At 40.8% G+C, this 23,356-nt stretch overlaps 1 protein-coding gene across 3 annotated transcripts in view; it reads left to right on the forward strand.

The window, feature by feature from the left end:
• ZNRF3 (zinc and ring finger 3) overlaps positions 1-23,356 on the forward strand; it is a 64,623-nt gene that overhangs the window by 30,022 nt on the left and 11,245 nt on the right. For 2 of the 3 annotated variants that reach the window (XM_040080556.2, XM_040080557.2), the window contains exons 2-3: positions 5,141-5,266; positions 20,705-20,779. In XM_040080556.2, coding sequence (XP_039936490.1) covers positions 5,141-5,266; positions 20,705-20,779 — 201 coding nt within the window. The remainder of the gene's footprint in view (positions 1-5,140; positions 5,267-20,704; positions 20,780-23,356) is intronic. The other variant, XM_040080558.2, reaches the window with a different exon arrangement.

Genomic DNA, 23,356 nt, shown 5'->3' on the forward strand with positions numbered 1-23,356 from the left:
AGCATGCTGCTGCTGCCAGGCATGTCTTTCAGGCAGTTCTCCTCCTCTCCTGAGGGATTTGAAGCTGGATCATGGCACAGGTGAATTGAGTTTGCTGATGAACTAGATCAGCGCTAAGATCTGGTTCCCTAGTTAAAAAAACCTCCTTTGGCTGCTCTTCAAAACTTACTGCTGCTTTTCACAGGACCTGGTGGACTTTGTGTAGTACTGGCCAGTCTGCATTGTAGAATTTGCCTGGTCTCTTCTGCATGGTGGATGTGTTCATCTGAGTGTCTCTGGTTTTGCATTCAATTACAGCATAGGCTGGATTTCTCATCATGCCTTTTGGCACACTTCCTGGAGTAAGTGGACAGTGAGAGGATTTCAGGAATGCCTGATGCTCTTGATATAGAGAAAGTTTAGTGGGAGCCACTTGTGGGTTCAATGCTGACCACTGGCTTGGATGGTATGGTCACAACTGATAGCCAAGAAAAGCTCACTGCTGAAATGCTCAGGTCCTATAATGTTACATTTTGTGGCAGTTTGGTTTTTTGCAGGATGTACTTCTTTAAAACAGAAAAAAAAATATGCCTGAAAGGGAAAAGAAGCCATATTTTAATGGAGTTTAATGCTTGTGCTGGGGAATAAACATTCTCCTCTGCATGGCAAAGCTGCAGAGTGATGGGGAAATGCTTCTGGCTTTCACCTTTTCTAAAAAGACTCCTGTGTTCCAGCTGCAGCCAGCATAAAGAAATCTCATGTTTTATTATGAGGCTGCAGAAACAATTGTAATGCCTCACTTTAAAAAAAAACCCCTTACTCTTCAGTTCTTTAAAAATTCACTGGAGTTTCCCCAGATCTGACTTCTTGCATTTTGCAGTTGAGTGTGGCATTCTTTTCCTGGCATCAGAGGCCTTCCCCCAGTCTCCATGATCTGTGAAAAATAATAGAGTTTGGCACTAAATTATCGTGGCCAGCTCTAATAAGACACCTGGAGGCATCCTCTCATATTCCTTGGACACCTCTATGCCTGGTTTGCGTGGATAATTCCTACCTCGACCCTCCTTACAGCTGTTGGTTGCTTGCTTTGTTACTGCTTTGTGCCAACTCCATTCAATGGCAGACATTTATTGTTTCCAGTTCTTCTTGCTGTTGATACACTAGTTAGTCTTGACATTCTTGCCAGTTTGTGCTCCTATTGGTTTCCTAATTCTCTGCATCTCCAAGGAATATTTCTATATTGGTGAGTGTGCCCCTTTTTCCATACCTCTATTCCATCCAACTTCTGGTGAGTCTAGCACCACAGTACTGGACTGTCTCTGAATCAGACGCTCTGCATCCTCTAGTACTTTTTGGTGAATTAAGTTATTGTTATTTGTTCAAAATCTGTTTGGTAACTTACTGCATTTTGAAAAAAAGAATATACTCTCAGTCCACTTTCTGTGTTTATTAAGGCTGGTTTGACAAGGGAGATGCTTACTACAGAAGTGCCAGCAGAAGTGTACTAAAGGTTTTTCTGCTCCCTGTAAAACACTCACATTGTTTGGTTGCCTAATTTCACTTGAGCCTTGGTACACTTCAGACTTTGGATCCTTCCTTTAGAAGAGGCTTCCCTGGGAAATGGGATTGGAGAAAGGAAACAAGACCTAGAGCTTGGAAGTGGTGGCAGGACACTGAGGGTTGGGTAACCAAAAGTATGTGAAGTCTGAACTGAGTTATCAGGCCCTGCTTCCATACACCTGGGTAAGCCAGGAAAGGAACTCTCTTCCTTTCAGTTACCAGAGGCTAGACCTGGTTTAGGAGAAAGCTTTCCCTGATGATACAGTTCCTATTCAGGTTGACTCGTTTTTTATGTTTTCTTTTGAGCACTGCAAAACCTCATAAATTTTATTTCAAAAGCCTTTCTAGTGAAGGAATGTGAATTCATGTGGAGAGAGATGAATCCATGCCAAGTGCATTCCAGGTGGGAAAGCTATATGGAGTGTCTGTTGTTGCAGCAATAAAGAGTTCAAGTCTTCACAAAATGACTGAATAGTTCTGCTCCTTTTTAGAGGCTCATGCACTGTAGTGTTTTGAATTTGCTTTTTGCTGTGACAGTTTGAAACTACTGGTAGTTTTCCACATCACAGAAAATAATTAGTTTTATTGTTGCCACTGTAGGTTGCCCATCATCTCTTTTGTTTAGTGTTTAAAGTAAAACATGTCTGTGGTTGAGAAACACCCTGGATCCTCCCTGGGCCTGATAGATATTTTCATTGAGCCTTACTTTTTTGTGTTCTGTGATTAATTCACTTGTATTGTGACTTGTATGAGAACATGACAGACACTTGCACTGGATGAGTCCTGTCAAAAGCACCATCAGCCCCAGTGAATGGTGTTTCAGTCCATGTGGGCACCTAATCAGGAGTAACACCAGTGTTTCAGGCTTGAATTCTTAAATTCACGTGCTCATGTTGCACTTTTAGTTGATATCCCTGCTTTGGAAAATAACAGTATATTTTATCTGTCACGATCTACAGAGATCACTACAATGTAAGCTTGTGTTATCCAAGCAGAATCTACCAACTACTTGTGGCTTGGAGTGGTGGAGTGCTTTGCTGGACAGAAAGTTTCTGTCATTGAAGCCCATGTCTTACTGGCCTTGGTGCTGATTCTGGGGCATTTTTTTTTTCTCTGTCTTTAATACATGTTTATAAAAGGAAGAGAAGCTCTTTCAGCTTCAGGTTTATCCTGATTTCCAGGGACATAACTGCAGAGTGTGCTTGGTGAGCCTGATCCAGAGGGTCATTCACACTTGGAAGCTGTTACAAATTAACAGTATTCTGGAGGAAAGGGGCAGTGGAAAGATTTTTCTGTTCCTTTTGACCTTCTACGTTCTTTAGTTCTTTTTCTCTAGACTAAAGTAGGTAGAGCTGTTGTTTATTCTGTGGTTGGGAAAAGAAGACCAAAGCTTTTCTATACACAAGACAGTATATAGAAAGATCCAGAGCTGTTCATATGGCATTTTGTAATACTGTAATGCCTTATCCTGGCAGACATAAAAAAAGGGTGAAAGTTTTCTTCTAATCATCAGGATCTTTTAGGTGATAGAGTTACAGAGCAAAGTATTCTTCATCTGTTGGTTTAATGTTTGTCTGCCCTGTAACACTAACCCACATAAAATTGGTGCTGCTCTTTATAAAGTTATTTTAGATTCTCAGCAATGTTGTAACCTTGGATAAAAGCACCTGAGTCGTGGTTTCAGTTTTACCCTTTTAGGCATGTGCAAAGTGCCCCAGCATATTTCAAGGATTTTGAGCTAGAAACTTCTTAGATATGGGTTATGGTTTCAAAGCTCAATTGATACACCCTGCATCAAGGGAATTACATCAAGGAAATGGTTCTGTTTCTTTAGATACTTCATATCAATTAAAGCTTTGTGTTTGCTTAAAGGATCTCATGGACTCTTTGAGGAGTTAATTATGTTGCTGTATCTGCCCTGGCAGTTTAGGAGAGAGCGCTCTGCCTGACTCCATCCTCTGTTTTTATGTCTGTGCTGAAGAGTTTATCCATCAGATACTGAGTTTATGGAGTGGTTCATCTTCATCTTCCAGTGATAGGACTTCCCCCAAGCTTTTAGCACTAAGTTAAATTGCTCATCCATGTGAGATGGTAGACAGCTGAGCAGTGTGCTTAGTAACTCATTTAAAAAAAAATTTAAAAAGAGAAATGCTGAATTAAGAGTCTACCTAGTACAGTGTGACTTGTTTTTTTTTTTTTTCTTGGAATGGGTTGGTGATGGATCTTGAAATATAATGAGTGGTAGGAAAATCCCTGTGTTGTGTCAGTTTTACCGTCATGTTTCCCATATTTTACAGTAATCACCCAGGTTATTCAGAAAGTTAGGGCCCCACAAGATAATGTAAATAGCACTCCATGTATTGTATCACTTGCAAAATGGAAGTCAGGGTACAAGACATGGGAGAAAAGGAGAAAAGGACAAAACGACAAGCTGGTGATGCAGAAGTGATGGTAGGATTAGGGGCCATTACATGGTGCTACTTTGCATGGATTAGTGAGGGGTATATATATGTAAATTATTGAGCTGTATAATCTCCTCCTGTTATAATCAGCTACCAGAAGGCAAAGTTGTCATAGTGCTGGTATCAGTTTGTGGTTTTCTTCAGCTAGTTTGATAAAGTTGAGATTTAAGGAAAGGCATGAAACTGGATGAAGTACAGACTATTTTTTGCAAAGACCTCTGAATATATGTTAAAGCATGGGAAACAGGCAAGGATCTGTGAAAATCCAAGGAAAAATACAACAAGGAGAAGACAGTATACAGTATAAGAAGTGAGATGTAGGACACTCTATACACAAAGATGTTATCCTAAGGAACGACAGCAAATTTGGAAAAGATAAATGATGTGTAGGAAGCTCCTTGCCATAATAAAATTAGAGCAGCTACTCTAATTAGAGAGTAACTACACCAGGTGTTAGAAGGAGGAGGAACAGATTAAATATCTGAAATTAAAACAGACTTATTATTGCCTAGTGTAAGAAACAGAAATGTCTGAAAGGAGACTGTAGTTTCTTACCTCATGATAGCATTACTCCCCACATCATTTGGGTTCAGAAAAGAATAGAGAATGCTTCACAATGGCAGGAAGTTTCTTGTATCTTACTTTGGCTTACATGAAAGCCTTGTTTCAAAGGATGGCAGCCTGTTAATACTGTGCAATTATTAAAAAAAAAAAGTGATAATGGCTCTGAAACATGGGATCTGGATCTTAATGATGTGTAAAGCTTTTATAAGGGACTCTGCCAAACATTTTATATTATTTCTGGTGGTTTGCAAGGAAAGACGGTTTGCAATACCAAGGTGACTGTTGCAGTTAAGAATTTTATATCTGAGCAAAGGACTTGAAATCACATTTAGTTCTTAGCCTTAAATGACTTTTCATAAGCAAGATGACAGTCAGCTTACATAAAATTGCAGATTTTGTACTCAGAGCGTGCTTCAGAAATGTAAGGAATTCTTCTTATATGCAGCCTTATATTTCAGGTTTTCTGGTGTACCTTAATTTAAAACAAATACACTTTTATTATTTATTTATTTATATGTGTGTATGTTTTTGAATTCTAATGATTGGCTAAGGGTTTCTTTCTGATTCTGTTTCAGATGCATCCACTTGGACTGTGTAACAGCAATGATGAGGAAGACCTGTATGAATATGGCTGGGTAGGAGTGGTGAAATTGGAACAGCCAGAGTTGGAGCCTAAGCCATGCCTCACTGTCTTAGGAAAGGTAAGGGGATAGTTTGGGGCTGCATGTAGCTATTTTTTGGAAGGTTTAGTTCCTTTCTGAGAAAAATCAGCAAGAAATAAACCGAGGGAAAACTCCCCTTACTTCACAAAATATTCCTGTTTTGCCCATTTTCACTCAAAGTACTTCAGGGAAATATGCTGTCATAACTCAGTTGATAGGGATGGTGATGGGGAGCTGAGCATTCCCTTTTTGAGCCCTGTAGGAACCTAATAAAGATGCAGGCAAAAATGGCTGTTTAGCAGAAGCAGTATTAGAGTAAAAAGGGTGAACTGCAACTGTGATTCTTACTTGGTCAAAGCAGTCAAAATAAAAGCATCTTACTGGTTTTCCTTAGGCACAGCTTTCTGAGAATGCATACATTAATTTCCTCTTTTTGGGGAAAGAGAAGCTTTAAAACCTAGAAAGATTTATTTGCTTTCATCACGGGATAAATATCTCTAATAACAAGTGAATTTTACTGTACTGGTCAAAAAAACCCAAAATTTTCATCATCCTGGCATCTTGCCATGGATTGGAACCTCCGGAATCTTAAATTTAAGTGCAAAAGTTTTCTCTTTGTTTTATGGGGTGAAGTCACTAAGATGCCATTACTGTTCCCAGATATGTTAAAAAAGAAAGCAGAAAGGTGACCTTTTTTTGGTCGTGCCTTAGAATATTTGAGTATTGAGGTTATTATATGTTGGCATTTGAAGTCTGGAGGGTTTGAACGTGTGCAAAAGAACATAGGCCACAAGTTCTACCAGTAACTGCATAACAGGGGTTCATCCTAAGATCCAGCTGCCTGAATTTTGTAGGATTGTGTTGGTGGCTTCAGGTTAGCAGTGTATCAAGCAGAAAATAGAATTGCAGGTTAACTTTTTTTTCATGTAAAACTTGGCTCTGTAAATTTGTAAACAAAACTTCTAAAAACTTCACCTTTCCAAGGAAATGGGAAGCCATCTGCTTGTCTAAAAGTTGTTGTAGGTTTAACTTGTGGTACATGGTGAAAAACATCGCTTTAAGACTCTTAGTGATTTCCCTTTCTATTGAATTTCAGCATAATACAGTTTTTTTGTTGTTGTTGGTGTGTTTTTTTTTTTTTTTTTTTTTTTCCTTCCCTTCCCCCTAGCTTGGAAATCTGGTTTTGTTTCACAGAAATTCTAGCTGTTGCTTCTTTGTTCTTAGAAAGATAAAATCTGAGGATGAGGTGGTCTTGTAAGGATGGGAGTTAGAGCAGATTCAGTCCTGCAAGATGCATACTGATCCATAAGTAAGCTCCAGGAGTAAGTTTAATTTTGAGGCAAGCCACTTCAGGAAGGAGTCTTTTAGCCCCATCTGTCAGGCTCTTGAAAATTATGTGAGGAAATAGATATGCAAAATGGAGAAAGAAGGTTGCACCATAGGTACCCTGCACAAATAATAAAAAAAGTCAAGAATATATACCTGGCCCACTGCTAAGTGCCCAAATGCCACCATGTCCTCCATACTCCCCATGTCCAGAGAATTTGGGCATAGAGTTCGAACTGTGTCAGTTTATAGGTAACAATTTCAACAGGTGAAAAAGGCCTGGCCAAGGTTCTTGTCAATACTGCCCTGCATTTCATTCTGTATTTTCTCTTTTTATTCTTCTCTTCCTGAAGTTCTTCTTCCCTATTTCATGCTCTCTGCTGTAGTTCCTCCTCTCCATCTTTTGCTAGCAACTTATGCCCAACTTTTATAACTTAAGCTCAACTTATGTCCTGCTTTAGAAGGACCTCTCAGAATTCTTGGAATATTGTTGAGTGCAGATAGCAGCAGGAGCATCAGCCCTGAGCTTCTTTCAGGTCTATCAGTTAAGTCAGCCTGGTTATCTTAGCAGCGAGAGTAAGTTGTGATTCTCTGGGTCTCTAAAAAGTTAAGTTTCCATGCGATTCGGTACACAAATTGCTATGTGAGGATTCAGTGTGGCCTGTGAACTGTTTTGCCTGGGTAAATATCAAACCTGCTGCATGTGTATATGTGTCTTCTTCTGGGTTTTTTTAGGATTGGGCAGCTGACTTAAAATGTGAAAGGGAAAGGAATGGGAGAGGAGAGGAAAGGAGGGAGGGAGGGAGAGGAGGAAAAATAGAAGGAAAAGGGAAAAGGATGTGAAAGGAGTAGGGGAAGGAAAAGAAAGGAAAATGGGGGAGGGCTGGTTTTGAACAGGGAAAGGAAATTGAATTTTTTCCATATAGAAAAGGAGGAAGAAGTAAAGGAGTGCAAACCTACAGTTTGCTCCTCATTAAGTTTAACGTGCCCCCAAGGTGGGGTCATTATAAAGGTGATATTGTTGAAAGTTTGGAATATGGTGAAGCAAAATGTAGACTAAGTTAAAAGCTGTAAATTGCATGATGCATGAATCTGATAAAAAATTCTCTATGACTTTATTCTTACTGTTGGTTTTGGTTGTTGAGGTCTTTATTGACTTAGGGTTGGTGTTTTTGGTTTTTGTTTGGATTTTTGGTGGCTTTTTTTTGTTGTTTTTAGTGAAACTCTGGCCTGTGTTTTTAGACGTTCTACTCGTTTATCCACAGGTAGCTACACAGAATTTAACGTGTCCATTTTCACATTGATTTTGTAATTTTCATATAGATGTAATTGCTCACCCTTCTTAAGTCACTGCTTGTCTTTCTTTATATGATGTAATGAAAATGGAAGTGTTTTTTAAAAAAAAAGTCTCTGCTGTTAAGAGTGCCCCTGAAAACTGGGCCTTGGCTGAGGGGAGTGTGTGTGGCAGCTGTGTTTTACCATTACCTTTGATCACAGTGCAGCCCTGTTTGAGGCCGTGCTGCATGCAGGCAAAGCAAAGGCCTGGGTTTTACTGATCTTATGAGCTCCTGAATAGGGCTAGAAGGGGAATGACAGAGGAAGAAGAAAGCTTTTGGAAATGAAAAGGAAACCCCGTGAACCCGAGCAGCATTATTGGCTGGATTTGCCTACCAGGGAGCCGCTCAGTTTCTGCCAGGCTAATTTTGCTTCAGCTTCTCTTCCCCCACACCCCCGACCCCACCTCCCCCTCTCTCCTTCTTTCAGACTTTTTTTTGTTTTTGAGGCAGGGCTGTAGTAACTTGGTTCTCAGGCTGGGAACCCACTGAGCTGTTGCCATGGTCACTGGGAAGCTCTTGGTGCCATGTGCTTCAAAGGGAACCTTTCCCCTCCTGGAATTCCTGCCTTCTCTCTGCACACAGCACAATGAGACTCCTTCACTGCCCCGGCAGTGGCACTGTGCTGGAGGAAGGGAGAAGCAGGGTTGCCTGCAATGCTGATTGCCTGCCTGCACCCTGGCAGGGCTGGGGAGTTGAAACTGGCTGTTCTTTGAGGTCCCTTCCATCCCCAGCCGCTCGGGGATTCTGTGATCCTCTGGTCTGTGATGGCTCTATAGCTGTATGTGTCCTGTATTCTCCAAGATGCAGAGCCCTGTTCTTCCCCCAGCCCAGTAATTTTCAAAGGAAATTAATCTGTCGAGATTGTGAAATGCAATTCAGTGATACCATTGGCTTTTTATTTTAGTACAGCATTGTGAGGAAAGGCTGAAGATTTGTTTAAAAGTAGCACTTCTTCCCTTTCTGCAGGATTGAAAGTCCACAAGGAAGGATTTTGTTCTCTCTCTTCTAGGGACTGCTCTTCTTCTATATTAATAGGATATATATATTTGAGGATATGCATCTGAGTGTAGCCTAACAAAGACAGGATGTCCCTGCTACTACAGCTTCCTGTTTTCTTCAGATGAAAGAAATCTGTAATATGAGGAAATTCCTAGCAGTTCCTCCAATATCCATTCACTTCTCTTCTGAGAGCTTATTTACAAAAATTTACACAAATACTAACTAGAAGAACCTCTTGTTTTGCCATGTCAGCCTTGTTATTATACTGGTTAGGCTGGGGCAAAAATCATCATAACTTGAAAATGCACTTAACAGTTGAACTGTGATTCCTAACCTTTTGTCTAACAATTTAGTTTAAGTATAGAAATTCTTTTATGGTAATCAAATGAGAATTTATGAGGCTGTGTTGGTCGTTTAGTTCCTGAATAAAGAGAGATCTGTTCTAAGACTTGAGGAACAAGAAGGCCTGTGAGGAGTCCATTTTAATCTTTTTCTTTCAGAGTTACTGAAACTAATAAAAAAAGGCAAATTGAACAAAAGCAGCTTATACCTTTATATTAATAGCCGAAATTAAGCAATCAGTTATATGTTCAAATTGGTTGCTGACAGTATACTTTTTGTTTCTTTATAACATTAATAGTTTTATATACAGTTTGGATAATTTCCTGTAGAAATGGAGTCAGTTAAGTTGTAGAAATGCATACAGAATTTGGGCAAATGCTCTTCCATGCTAAACTTACTCAGAAATTAGGACTGAACTATGCTGTAGATTAAGATCTAAAATTAATGAGAGACATGCTTAAAACCATTGGTCAATGTTTCCAAAACTTTGCTTGTTCAGATACTTTCAACTGGTGGTGACAGCTGCAGTAAAGCACCCTGTGATGAGTCTTGTGCTGCATGCAGTAGGAAATACTTCAGGAAAACTTCTTATATCCATTGAAGTAGTTGACATCCCACTCACAGTATCTATTCCACAATTTGGAGCCCTTTTCTACCTTCTGTTCGTTAGCATATGTTTCTTCTTTGCAAACAGCATCTAAAAAGTATTTGTAATTCTTTTTGAGGCAATATTTTCAAAAATCAGTGCCAAAATTTAATTGGTCTGGATGAAAAGTAATAGTATGAGTGATTTTTAAGCTGGTTGGTTGGTTTGTTTCACTGTGTGGCTACCTAAAGGTTTGTGCTGACAGTGTGATGCCCAGTGGAGGTAGGAACAAGAGGAGGTATGTCTGCTTTTTGTGATGGCAGCATGGGCATAAATGTATGTCAGAATACAGACTGAGAAAGGTTTTTTGGCCGTATAAACTTAATATCTGTTGTTTTGAACTCCTAGACATTCTGTGTTAAGAAGGAAGTTTTTATGAAGTAGAAGAAAGCTTGTTGAATGAGACTAGACTCCTTTGGCTGTGAATCATTGTCATATATTGCAATGTCAAACATGCCAGAACTTTGATCAAAACAAAAACTATTGTTTTTATCAACCCCATTGTTTTGTAATGGAAAATGAGTTTTAATGGGGAAAAATAGCATCCTGGCTAGTGTTAAGGATTCAGACCTTCTGAATCAGTCATGTTCTTTAAGAGCTTCATTAACTTTGGATCAATTTTTTTATTTCCAATGTTTGTTGTCTTAGCACTACCTAAAATTAGGGTTTACTGTGGAAAAAATGTAGTATATATAATTAGAATCCCTGCCATGTTTGTGTTTGTCTTTACTGTATTTGCTCTAAAGAATATATTGAGAGAAAGAAAGTGATAATTTTGACAATGCACCAAAGAACATCATAAATACTGCAATATCATAATGATCGTTTCTTGTTATTCCCCACTTCAGCATCATTTATAATGTCCAGGACACTTGAAATGTTAACATCTATTTTAAACAGCCATAAAACATATTTTTAAATGATATCTGAAGTGATACTGTTATTGGTGCAAATACTTTGAACGTCATTTATGTTTTGGCAATAATTTTTCTTACTTCCCCAGTGCTAGCAATGTGATCAGACTTATGTACTATACAGACACAGTGTTTTCTAGAGTTCTAACAACACTGTAGCAGAGATGAGATCAGAAGAGGGGATAATGTTTTTTCAGGAAGAAGATGGCTTTTTGTAATGGCACACAGAAAAAGACGAGAAGAAGGAAAAAAAAATCACATAGAACAAAAAGCTTTTTCCAGAAGCTCAGTGTATTTCTGCTTCTCATCTCCTTGCCTCTTCACCCCCACAGACCATGCTCCAACAACAAGCTTGTTTTAACAGATGAAGAAGGGGGATTTGAATGGGAAAGAAAAAAAGGAAGAAAGGCTACATCTGAGAGTGTTAGAATACGTGGCCACTGCATGAAACAGCAGTGTCATCATTATAACTGAAATCTTGAGTTTACAAGATCTTTCGTAGGTATTCCCTCTTTAAATCCTCTCATTCCATTGCTACTTCCCACTGTAATTTCTGCAGTCCCTTTGAGGAGAGAAGGGAGAGGTTGAGCCCAGGAAAGAGAACTGACAAGCAAGCCAGCTGAAATGTGGAGAGAAGAAAGGTTTGTGTATGGATTGTACGGTGAAAGATGCAGAAGGAAAGAAAAGGACTGGATCAAAGCCAAAGAGGAGAGAGCTCAAAGGAAGGGACAAACAAGGGCTGAATCAGGTTATGCAGTTCAGAAGAAGGAGCTCTGTCAGGTTTTCATTCATGGGTAGTGGTGAGCTCTTTCCATTGGTAACTAGTGCCAGCAATCTGCTACTGTATTTATTATTGTACTAAGTTTCTTTCCATGTTCCCTGCACAGTTAGGAAAAGCATCAGCTATTCATGAACAAAGGCCCTCTCTCGTGTTTCTCCCTCTGGGCACTCCTTAGGTTTGCCATTGCTGGATTGATTACTTTAAATAAATGTCCACTTTTAGAGTTGAGTCCTTAGCAGTCCTCACCGCCATCTTCACTCCTTTCTAACCAACTGTGGAACACAGCTGCTTCTCCCTTAAGCTGAAGAAGCAGCTGTTGTTGCACTACACATGTTACTGGAGTTCAGCTCAGTCAGATCTCCCAGTGAAATTAATGGAAGTCAAGGGCTGAGTAAAGACTAAGGAACAATTATTTAAAGCATGCTGCACTTACTGCTACTACTGTGTAAATGCTTCATGTCTCTTAAGGTTTTGGACCCTCATTATTCTATGTGCCTTGTAAGCTTTTCAGACATTGAGAGTTTTTGTTTTACATGCAGAATCTACCTATTTCTCTAAGAGGAGAATTGCAGAGTGGCAAACATTTTGGAAGAACTGTAGAAATGGAGTTTGAAACAGAAAAGTGAGAGAGCAAGTAAGTGCTGCTGTGTTGCAGTATAGAAATGAGCACAAAAGAAGACTGGCAAGCAGAATCAGATAAATGGACCAGAAAGTGAAGAAAATAAGGAGCAGATATGGAGGCAGGGAATGGAATTATTTAGGACTTCACAGATGAGTGACATGCCTAATTTTGGTGCACTAGGAGACAGAAGGCTTTAAAAGAAATTGGAGAACTTCGGAATGTAACCAGAGCTGCATCAGAGGGACTCCAATATTCAGAATAAAAGTTGGGCAGATACAATTGGCAGTGGTAAAAAGCCAGGTCCTGAGAAATTACAGACATTAAGTGGGAATGTTTTGCAATAATTTTCACAAGACTGAAAGGAAGGAAAGAGGAAAAAAAAATACACAAATTGTTCTTCATATCCTACTGCTTTGAGATCATTTGCCAGAACATGTTTTTCTGCTCTAAACATTTTATCTTTTTGATGACCAGGTGATATCTAGAGGTGCGGTTTTGGATAATGTGATGATTTAACATTTGTACTGAGTTCAAGGAAATGGCTCCAAATGAAACAAGTGATCATACTGTGAACTCAAAATGAGTAGGAAGTGCTTTTTAGTCAGTGTAGTGAGTACTGACTGAGCTACTTGCAATTCTAGCAGGTTTTTTTTGAACATTAGAGCTGGACATACTTGGCACAAGAATTAGGTAATACAGATTAATTATATTAGTATATGCATTGCTGTGGCCTTAGAACTGTTCAATAGGGATATGAAACTCTCAAAGAAACTATTGAAAATATCACAAGAATGTATGTGTTCTAGTGCATTAATGTCTCAGTTCTTGGCCCATTGGTGTTTTGTTCAATTGGTGAGCCAAGAGAATACATCACGGACATGTAACTTTTCAAAATTCTCAAATAACTTGGTCCCTTTGGGATAGGAAGAAAGATGGGCCTTAGCCCTGAGGATCCAAATAGTGAGCTTTTAAATGGGTGTCGGGGGGAGGAGGCATTTGCAAGGAGCACGGAATCCGTAGACTTCAGGTCCGTGAACGGTGTTGAAACTCCCAGAGGGTCACTTCAGCTGAGTGTAAGGGACTAATGAGCCAGTCTGACTGTTTATGGGCTGTGGTTAACCTCTTGCAAGTTAGGATTTCCTGTCGCCAGCAATGAGCTGTGACCGCCAGCACCACAGTGTTAATGATGAGGTAGGGGCTGATGAATGGCTGGACTCCAGACAGCAGCCTTCACTGGCAAAGAATCAAGTGGCTACAGGGAGAAAAACATTGAAGTCTACAAGGGAAATAATGCAATCTCCAGAACCTATAATTCCCATGTTTAAAAAAAGAAAGGGATAAAGAAACTGGCGACAAATTCAAAACAAGTGAAGCTTTTATCTCTGCATTCTGAATAGAAGATTGTTCTTCAGCAAAACTGGCTGTAAAAGCCAGGCCAGTTAAAACAATATGCAGGCTGCTTGCCTCCAAGTAACCAGAAATTGTTGGCTCGGAGTAGCCTGTTCTGAGGAGCCAACCTGCTGGGAGACGTTATCCAAGCAACGGCTTGAATGTAATTCCTCCCGCTGTGGAATGGCTCTTTGGCAAATGAAGACCCTAATTAGAGATGGAAGGGTTTCTATTTTGTTTTTCTTTAATCCTTGCCCCGAGGCCTCTGCAATACAGCCATGTCTCTGCTTGCGTGGAGAGAAGTTTCCAGTTTCCCTTTGTAACAAAAATCCTCCACCTTTTTCATTTTTGTTTTCCCCTTCTTTTTATCTTTTTCCTTTTTTTTTTTTTTTTTTTTTTTTTCCCACAGAGTCAACAGACTAACAACAGGGGCCCACCACAGTCTGGAACCTTGAAACTAAAGTAATCTAAACCCAAGGATAACTGTTTGGAAGAAGGACCGTATCATCCTGTATTAGCCAGCCTTGAACATGGAAAGTTGCTAGCTAGAGTGGAATACTGGCCCACCATGCAGGTTTTTACTATTGGACTTACTACCCAAGCCGATTCTAGTAGTAGAGAGGGAGGATCTCACAGAATCAGCAGTATCCTGCTGTATTCCAAGGGAATCCCACGTGGGTTTTTGTTCATTCAGAAAGATTGAAGTCCCTTACTAGGGCTTACATGCCTTTCTGTAGTCTTGGATGCAGATGCTCATCTCTGCCAAAGAGGACAGAACCTCCAGAGCAATGGACTGCAGCACTTAGATATGTGTAGGAGTGAAAATACCTTTTCTTCTTCTTGACTCACCTTGGGGTATATCACGTCTAGCTGAACATACTGTTAGGGATTGCATGCAGGTACTTAATAACCCTGCGAAGAGCGCTGCATTTTCTGTCACTGCTGAGATATGGATTTATTGTTTCATCATCTCAGATAATGGTGTTATCTCTAAAATGTCCTTGTTCACAGTAGATACCAACCTATTGATGAAGGTCAGCTTCCTGAGGGTGAGGCTAAGCAAGACAGATGATACTAAGCATTCCCCATTAAATTGACTGAGGTTAGATGGAATTCTTACTAACAATTTTTCAAAGTTTTTCCATTTCTCATTCTAAATACAAGACAATTCTTGCAATTCTTTGTTTTCCCTTTTGATGTACATAAATACCGGTTTATAATTCTAAAGTTAGTATTCTGTTAGAGCACATGCTTATAGGAGGAACTTCAGTACATTCTTCTTACACAGCTTGGGTGCTGTAGGGATGCCTTTTTATAGTGGTCTGCATTAGTAATTTCTTTATTTAACTCCCTCAATGCTTTCTTGAATCTCTGTTTTTTATTCTCTCGGCATCACAGTATGCTTGCATATATGTTTACACTATTATCTTCGGTCTAGTTTGTTGTTTCTGTCCATCTACTTTCAGTACACCCTCAGTGCAAAGGTTAAGAATTATCTGGGTTGGGTATAGTGGTATTTCGTAGCATTTGATATAGTACATGTTTAGTGTATAAATATCCTCACCTTGTGACCATTATATTTCATTGGTAACTGTATGTAGTTCTGGGAAAAGCTTGAGGGGGTTAACCATCAATTGTTGTGAATGCAGCCATACAGTTCCTGCTGAGTGTGCTGGGTTCTCTGTGAATATGTAATCTAGTTCAAGACCCCAGTCCCCTCCTTTGATCTCTTCCAGTGCTCACCCTTCTCTCTGTGGCTGTGCCTTGTCATAGCAACAAGGCTGCTGGCCTGCAGAATGGTGATAGCAGAGGTCAGGGCTTCGGGATTGGGGTCCTACAACTCTGAAATGTACCTTAAGAGATGTGCAGCCGCCAGGCTTTGCTGTCTTCACGATTAAGTAAATGTCTTTTTCTTACTGTTTTTACTGGGTCTAGACTCAGAACTGGTAACAGTGTTTCTCCCTAACCCCAGAAAAGAGAGACACTAGTTTTCCTGTTCTTCAGTTCAACCATCTGAAAGCCTCTCAGTTCTTAGTGGTATGAATCACAGTGGTGTGTATCTATACTGTTGATGGGATTATGTATTGCATGAAGTGATAGGTTTTTTTTAAACTACAGGTAAATAGCTTTTTAAGGCTTGGGTTGTTGGGTTTTTTTGGTGGCACTTTTTTTTTTTTTTTACAGAGGGGTACTTTGGTTTTAAATTGTGATTATGCTTTTAAATTTAAAAATGCTGCTTCACACTTTCTATACTTCTTAACTGGTAAGCAACTGTTGTAATTCTGTGTAATTCTGAACTCTGTGTAATTCAGAATTCAGGGCACGTGTATAAAACCTATCTCAAGATGCCAGAGAAGTCAAGTATTCCAGTCAGGAAGGAGTTTTATGCTGGTGTGATACGTGGGGTATTGACTGTCTTGTTTTGATATTCTGCCTTTGTTTTCAGCCAGAAATATGAAAGTTCTTTTTTCGTTATCTCAGAAAAGGTTTGAAATGGCATCCTGTTTATGCTTGGCTTAACTGAGTTTCTGGAATTACGAGGGAATTGTACATTAACAGGTCTGAAGCATCAGTTGGTTAATTTGTAACTTCTTCTGTTTGCAAAGTAGATGGCTGTCCTTTTCTCCTTCCTCCTCTGCCCTGCAGAATTGGCCTGTGGCCTGGCTTGCTAGCTCCAGTGTTGGTTCAAGGGACAAGGTATTTTTTGTGATTGATTGAGCCTGATAGCAGTGGGGGGAGAGAAGAGAGAGGCATGGATTGTTCAGATGTTGTTGTCTGTATCCTTTGTAGCTCTGAGAGAAACAGGTTTTTACATTTTCACAGTTGCAAAGAAAAGGTGTATTTGCACAATGCTGTGGGGTTTATGCAAGGTTCATAATGATGAGCAGGTTTGGATTTTATTGCCTAGCTTCATGTGATGCCATTTCTACCATGCTGGAAATCTAACGCTGCCATCCATAGAATGGGGGTGCAGTTCATACCCACTGCTTGTTTTACTAGGGTTGTTTAAGGTATTCATTCCTCTCTCCTGAAGAAGTTTAGGGATTTGTGAGCATGAGGGTCAGAATACCACTGAGCTGGCTGGAATGGCAAACTGGCAGTGGCAACCTCTTGTCGTGACCTGCAGATTCATCATGCATTTATGTAAGGACTTTCATCTTTAGAACTTCTTGGGTTTGTCCAGGCTTAACAGAGGTTTTCTCAAAACTGCAGAAAGTTAAACCCTGATGAAGTAGGCTTCTAATGCTTGTTTCAGAACCAAAGTTGTCCTCTGCTGATATTAAAAAAAAAAAAAAAAAAATCAAATGAAGACAAATCTGCAGAAGTGTCATAGTTTAACCACACAACTACAGCAATCCTCTACTAGGAAAACCAATATTCTAGAACCTGGTACTGCATATTCTGTATCATATCTCAGTAATATTGTCTATATCTTTGTGATTTCAATGCAGAGATTTGATCTTGATACAGAGAAAAGAGATGCAAATCAATTGATATTGGAACAGACTGTTACTGTTGAGTCTGCTCAAGAGAAAACCAAGACCACTGAGTTGCTATATTTATAGTTTATTTTGGTGGAATATTGCAGGTGGAAACCTCATTCCTTCAGCTGTATTCCCTAGCAGTCAAGATTGTTGAAATCCTTGATTGAAATGTTGAATGTTGAAATCATTGTTGAATGCTTTTTTAGAGCAGTAAAACAAGACACTGCGCCTTTTCATTGAAAATCTTGTTCCTTGGAGTCACAGAGTTTAAGTTGCATCTCACTGGGTGTTGCTCAAATGTTAACAGTGTGCTATGTGAGAGGCTGACTTCTCTTATTTCAAAGCACCAGAAGACAGCTGATGATAGAATCAGCTATGAAAAACGTTCCACTTAACACTGCTTGCATAATCCCACTCTTTTGTCAGATTAATGACCACTGACTCCATGATGTAGAAAGATCTGACATAGACTGTTGGATCTGATGGGCTGGGAATATCCAGAAAATGTGCCTCAAGTTGCTGTCCTACCTGATTGGAATGAATAAGAGGAACCAGAGCACCTGTTTAATAATTATCTGGTCCCTTGGGATGAAAGTTTGCCTCATCAAGGAAGTTGTTACTTCCTTATTGTATTTGCCTGGCCCACAGGGAGGTAGTGCAGAGCTCTTAAAATCTTTCTGGTGTTCTTTGAGGTAATAACGTGAAATTCCTCAGGCCTGCAGATGTGGAGAGGTATTTTTCTTGCACTTCTGTCACGTGCATTACCTCTTATCTTACCTAGATTACAAGGCCTAGTAAATTCTGCCAGATTTTAATCTGAGGCGGTATTTAATGTGCATTTTATTGGTAATGTCCATTGTTCTGTAGTAGCATGTAAATTCTGAACACAGAGATGGACTGGGAGGTTGTTGTCACTATGAACAAAGTGATCACTTGACTTATGAGAAGTGCAATTACCTTTTTTTGTTTTGTTTGGATTCTATTACTCTTTACAAAAGGGGAAGAATACTGATACGTAGGGATAGTAATTTGTTTTAAGCCAGAGAAGACAATTACAGAAAAAATTAGGCCTGGCAAAAGAATTGTGTTGTGGAAATGTCTAATTGTTTGCCACAAGTATCATAAATGTAAAAGTAATGCATGTACTGTACTAGCTTCTTTTTCCCCCTCATCCAGCTTGTGCTTATTTTTGATGTAGGTTTGGTCACTTTGCTTAGAAAAATGATTTGAGGGAGTCTAAATGCTGGCTAACCCAAAAAGAAAAAAATCACGTGCCTATTACAGACTGGCATTATTTTAAGTGGGACTTATTGCTGTGTTATTTTGAGCTGCCCTGATTACTGCGTAGTGGACAGGGTATTTTCAAAGACGTTTTGACTTTTAATTACCCTGCGGTACTTTCGGGGGTGCTGTAGGAGAGCCGCAGCAGCCGGCAGGTGTTTCAGGCTGCCCCAGAGCTGCCACCTCGAACTGAGGGCAGGAGGGGAAATGCTCAGCGAACAAAAGCGATCCCGCTCCGGCTCCCCGTGCTCGCACTGCTTCACTTCCCGCAGAGCGCCCGCTTTTAAGGCCGAGCTGGAGGCGGGGGGAGGCGGAGGCAGCTGCGCTCTGATCTCTGGCCAGCGGAACCTGGCCCAGCGGAACCCAGCCGCGGAGCCGGAGCCTCGAGCCCGCTGCAGAGGGCCGGCGCCCGGCTCCCCGTGCGGGCCGCGGCTCCCGGGCTGTGCCCTGGGCTGCTCGGGGCGGCGGGAGCGCCTCGGCACCCGAGCACGGACGTGGCTCTTCAGCACCTGCGGCCCTGCGCAGGGACCGGAGGTCACTGCCTCCGGCAGAGCTCGGGAAGTTTGGCAGGAGTAAACGCCCCGCCTTTCCCTGGGTGTCGGGATTTCAACCCCAGCAAGGAATAAACCCTCCGCGTTTCCCCGTTGTCCCCTCGGTGGCCGGGGACCGGCGGCGCTTCCGGCCGCAGGGGGGCGCAGTGCGGGGCCGCTGGTCCCTCAGGGCCGCGGGCGGGACGGGCCGCGGGAGGCGGCCGGAGCCTCGGCGGGCTCGGCTGCGAGCCGCGCTTGGCCGCAGTGAAGCGAGCGCCGCAGTTGGCAGCATGGCCAGACGGGTCGCCCCCATTTGCCGTGACCCTCCGCGGTGCATTTTTTTTTTTTTTTTTTTACTCGGTGCTTTTCATCTCTTAACACCTGGTGGTAGAAACTTGGTGCTCGTTCAGTATTCACGCAATTAAGGCGGTTTTTATCAGCGCTGATCTGCAAAATCCCTTTAAATATCTCTTCAGAGTTCAAGGGGCCTTGCTTGTTGACTGATCATCGTGAAAAAGCAATCTAAATAGCCTGAGCAGTTCTGTAAGCAGTGCGTGTCTGTAAGGGGTGCCTTCCAGGGAAACCTGGATGAGCCCTCACCTCAGGGCTACTGCAAGGGAGAATGGGTGGTAGATTCCTTTTAACTCTTCCTCCCCAACAGTTCTTAGTCATTAACCAGGTGCGCCGACTTCAAAGGGGACAAATACCTGGTGGGCTGAGAAAATGCTCCAGTTTGGGAGTTGTTTTCCCTCCTGTGCTGTCTGATGGGCCTTGTTGATTTAAAATAAAACATGAGAATAGAGCAGAGAAAGTGACCTTTATGTATTCAAACCAACTTCTCTGTATTGGCCAACATTTTTCCTGGAAACTGCTGAGTAATTTTTCATAATTTATCACTTTAATTGATTTCTCTTGTATCTCAGTGTAAGTTCAGGTTCTGGTTAGTCTCTGTGGAGGGCCTGTGCCTTGTTTAGTACTGTGGTGGTGATAGCTGTCATTGCTTGGAGAAGTACTTTCTTGCATTCTATGTCCATAAAGGCCATAGGATTTTGAAGTTACTGGGACTGTCTGCTTTGTGGAGCCATTGAGCAACATTTCAACAGTATATACAGAGACACAGGGCAGAAACAGGATAAAACCCCTGTGTTAGCCTTGACGGGTAAAATACTGTGTTCTCTGTCCCAGAGGATTTTAGTATCTTCTAATACCTTCTCTGTGCAGTTGGTAACTCCAGCTTTGGACTGTATTTGATGAAAAGCTGTGCAGTTACGTAGCTCTGATCAGCATAAGAAGCATATGCAACAGTTCTGACCTCTGATGGTCAGAAAAAGCAGTATTCTCCAAGGCACATCTTGGGATTGTGATATCCTAGTTTGTGAGAATGACACTGAAAAAGTACAAAGAACCTGGTCGACTTTAATTTTCTGCGCAAGTGAGCTTATCTGCACCCCAAGTCATTGGGAAGATGGTTTTTAATGGCACTTCCAAGTAAAATGGAGGGAAAAGAACATAATTAACAACAAAAAAAATCTCATATTTGAAGTCTTTAAATAGTCTAAATTTCATATGGATTCCTTTAAAAGGTTGTTGAAAGAGGAGTTTGAGAAAGAAGGAGCAGAGACACTGTAGAAGCTTAAGTGAAGTTTAACTATGTTCCATGCTGGATCAGGAACTCCTGTGTTTGTACTCGTTCTGTCATTTGTTTTATCTACACAGAAACACAAAATGTTAAGTTTTCTGTCTGGAGATGAGGAGAGGTAGTAATTTTTGAGTTAAGAAGTTATCTTTTGGGGTGGGACTGAGGATGCTGTCTTTCTTATTGCAGGCAAAACGAGCAGTACAGCGAGGAGCCACAGCGGTCATCTTTGATGTTTCTGAAAACCCAGATGCCATTGATCAGGTACGAAGCAATGTCAGGCAGGAAGCGATGTAGGTGTTGGGAACCCGGTAGAAAGGGAAAACGGGGAGTTAGATTTTTCTTCTAGCTTTTGCTAAAATCCAGAAGGTCTGGGATTACGGTTTTGAAAGAGGATGGAGGCAAATTTTTTGTGGCCCATTATCTAATCAAGGAGGTTTTCTTTGCCCAGCTCTGTGTACAAAACGCAGGATGTTTGGCTCTATCCAGCCTGTGATCGATAGTGTTGTTGAACACCTGCTGTTTTTGAGATTGCAAAACAACTTTCAAACCTGATTCTAAACAAGTTTCTTTTTAAAACTTATAACCATTTCTTTCTCATTTACAGCTGATGAGTTCTGCCTATGTATTTTGTGGACAAGCAGGGTTTTTCTTCTTTTTCCAAGTCTTGCTATAAATTTCGTCTTTTTATTTGAAATGGGTGAGGTAATAGCCCTATGAAAGGCTTTAACATACTTCAGCCAGTTCTGAGTTATTTCAGTGAAGAAACATAAGCACAAAAATAGTCTGCATTTGGTTCAGTTCTTTTTCGTCTTGAAACAAAACTGCTGTTTCTGTTGCTGCAGAAACAAGTAGAGCTGAAGGTTTTTAAGTGCAGCTTGTATTTCTTGGGGGAAAAGAGAGATCATCAATGTTTCCATTTAAAAAGCTGGTGTTAATTCAGAAATGAGCATGTTGACAAAGGAATGAAGAAGACCCTGTGCAATGGATGCTTTGAGGTCTGCATGTGCATCAAAGTTGCAGCCTTGATCTTGAAAACGTTCACAGGGATTTTTTTCCCCCCTTTTCTACACAGGAAAACTATCTTCACAAAGATGTGATCTGTCTTTTTTTACTTTTTACCTCTGTGTTACAGCTTCTGGTTACTTTCATCACCCTGCTCTGGACTTGGGAAGCTGAGTTACTGTCACTTCCTCTTTTCCCTCTAACAGCAGCAGCTTTCCTTGCTTGATTATAAATAATAAACTGGTCCCCAGGAGCTGGGAAGCTAGTCTAGTGGATGTTTGAATATTTTGGGTGTACCAATAAAGTGGAAGAAGGTTAGTAGCTTAGAGCAGTGAGTAGGCTCTGTTAGATGAAAGAGCCTGTGGGAACACTGGCAAACAGGAAAGGAATGCCTGGATGTAGCTTTCATACTCTAAAAGTAACAGTTACTGGATTGGCTCTGTTCTCATGCTGCTCTGGAAGCTTGTTTTTAATGGATTTTTTAAAGTTTTCAGAAGCCTTGACATCAGGGGTGCTAAGTAATTTGTCTTTAAAATAAGTACCATTTTGGCACTCGTAATGGAATTGTGCAAAACAACGACAGGTAACAGTGGAGGGAAAACTGACATGAGGTAATCTGGAGTATCTTTGGTTCAAATGGAAATATCCTAAGACACTGAAAGGAGCTGTTTAGGAAGTTTTCTTATGTGTGCATGTTACTACGCACTAGAACAAATAAGGGAGATTGCTTTGAAAGGGAGGAGTGGAGTATTACGAAAGGCAGTCCCTCCTGCCAGTCAGTGAACAGAAATTGGAGGCAGGCCTGACCTGAAGAATTGTCCACAGATAATTTGGTAGATGACAAATGAAAGGGCTTTGCCTAAACGGGGTTTATTCCCATTGATCTGAGTATCTCCTGCTGTAAATTAAGGATGAAACTTTTATTTTTAGAAACACTCTCTGAAATCTGACTTGTTTCTTAGTTTTACTTTTGCATTATTTGAAGAGGAGTAATAGCACCCAGAGCATCATGTTTAGCAAGAGTCTGATAATGTGCAGAAATGACTGAGGAACTGGGAGAAATCATGAGAGGGACTATGTGTCTGGCAATGGAAGGACAATGGTTGGATTTGGCTTGTAGTCACATAGGATCCCTGGATACTTCAGCTAGTTTTTTCACTCATCACAAGACACCTGCCTTAAAATTAGTTTGATCAGTGTTCTCAGAAAATCCATCAAATACTAGGGTGAATCAGTTTTAAAAAGTCTCAGTGAAATCTGTTATCATCATCTGGTCAATTTAAGTAGAGTCCTTTATCAAGGATGATGCACCACTCAGCTGCTAATTTCTACACAGTTTTGCCAGAACTAAGAGGTAGCTATCAGCAATGCAGATATGCTGATCTCAGCCATGAGATGCTCTTGTTTTATTTCCTCACATTCCTGTCATCTCATTCCTTTCCCCTGTACCATTTCCATCTGCTTGTCAGTGCATTGCTTGTTTTGTATCAACCTGCCTCTGTACTTGTGTTTTCCTTGTAAGTCAGAATAAGCTATGTGAATATATCGTGTTGCTGCCATTTTTTAACAGAACAATTCTCTTGTCTAGCTATTACTCTCTCTGGTGTGTAATTTAGCAGATTGTTGATCTGGATTTGTTGGCCGGAGAAGTTGCACACTGTCCACACTCAAAGGTTTTCACCATCTGACTGGATAAAGCTGTGAGCAGCCTGATTTGATGTCATAGTTGACCCTGCCTTGACCATGAGGTTGGGCTCATGACATGCCTTGCCCCACACATTATTTTCTGATTCTATGATTTGGCCTTTTTGACAAAACATAGCTAGACCTGGAAAT

The sequence above is a fragment of the Hirundo rustica genome, chromosome 17, assembly GCF_015227805.2.
Source record: "Hirundo rustica isolate bHirRus1 chromosome 17, bHirRus1.pri.v3, whole genome shotgun sequence".
NCBI classification, from domain to species: Eukaryota; Metazoa; Chordata; class Aves; order Passeriformes; family Hirundinidae; genus Hirundo; species Hirundo rustica.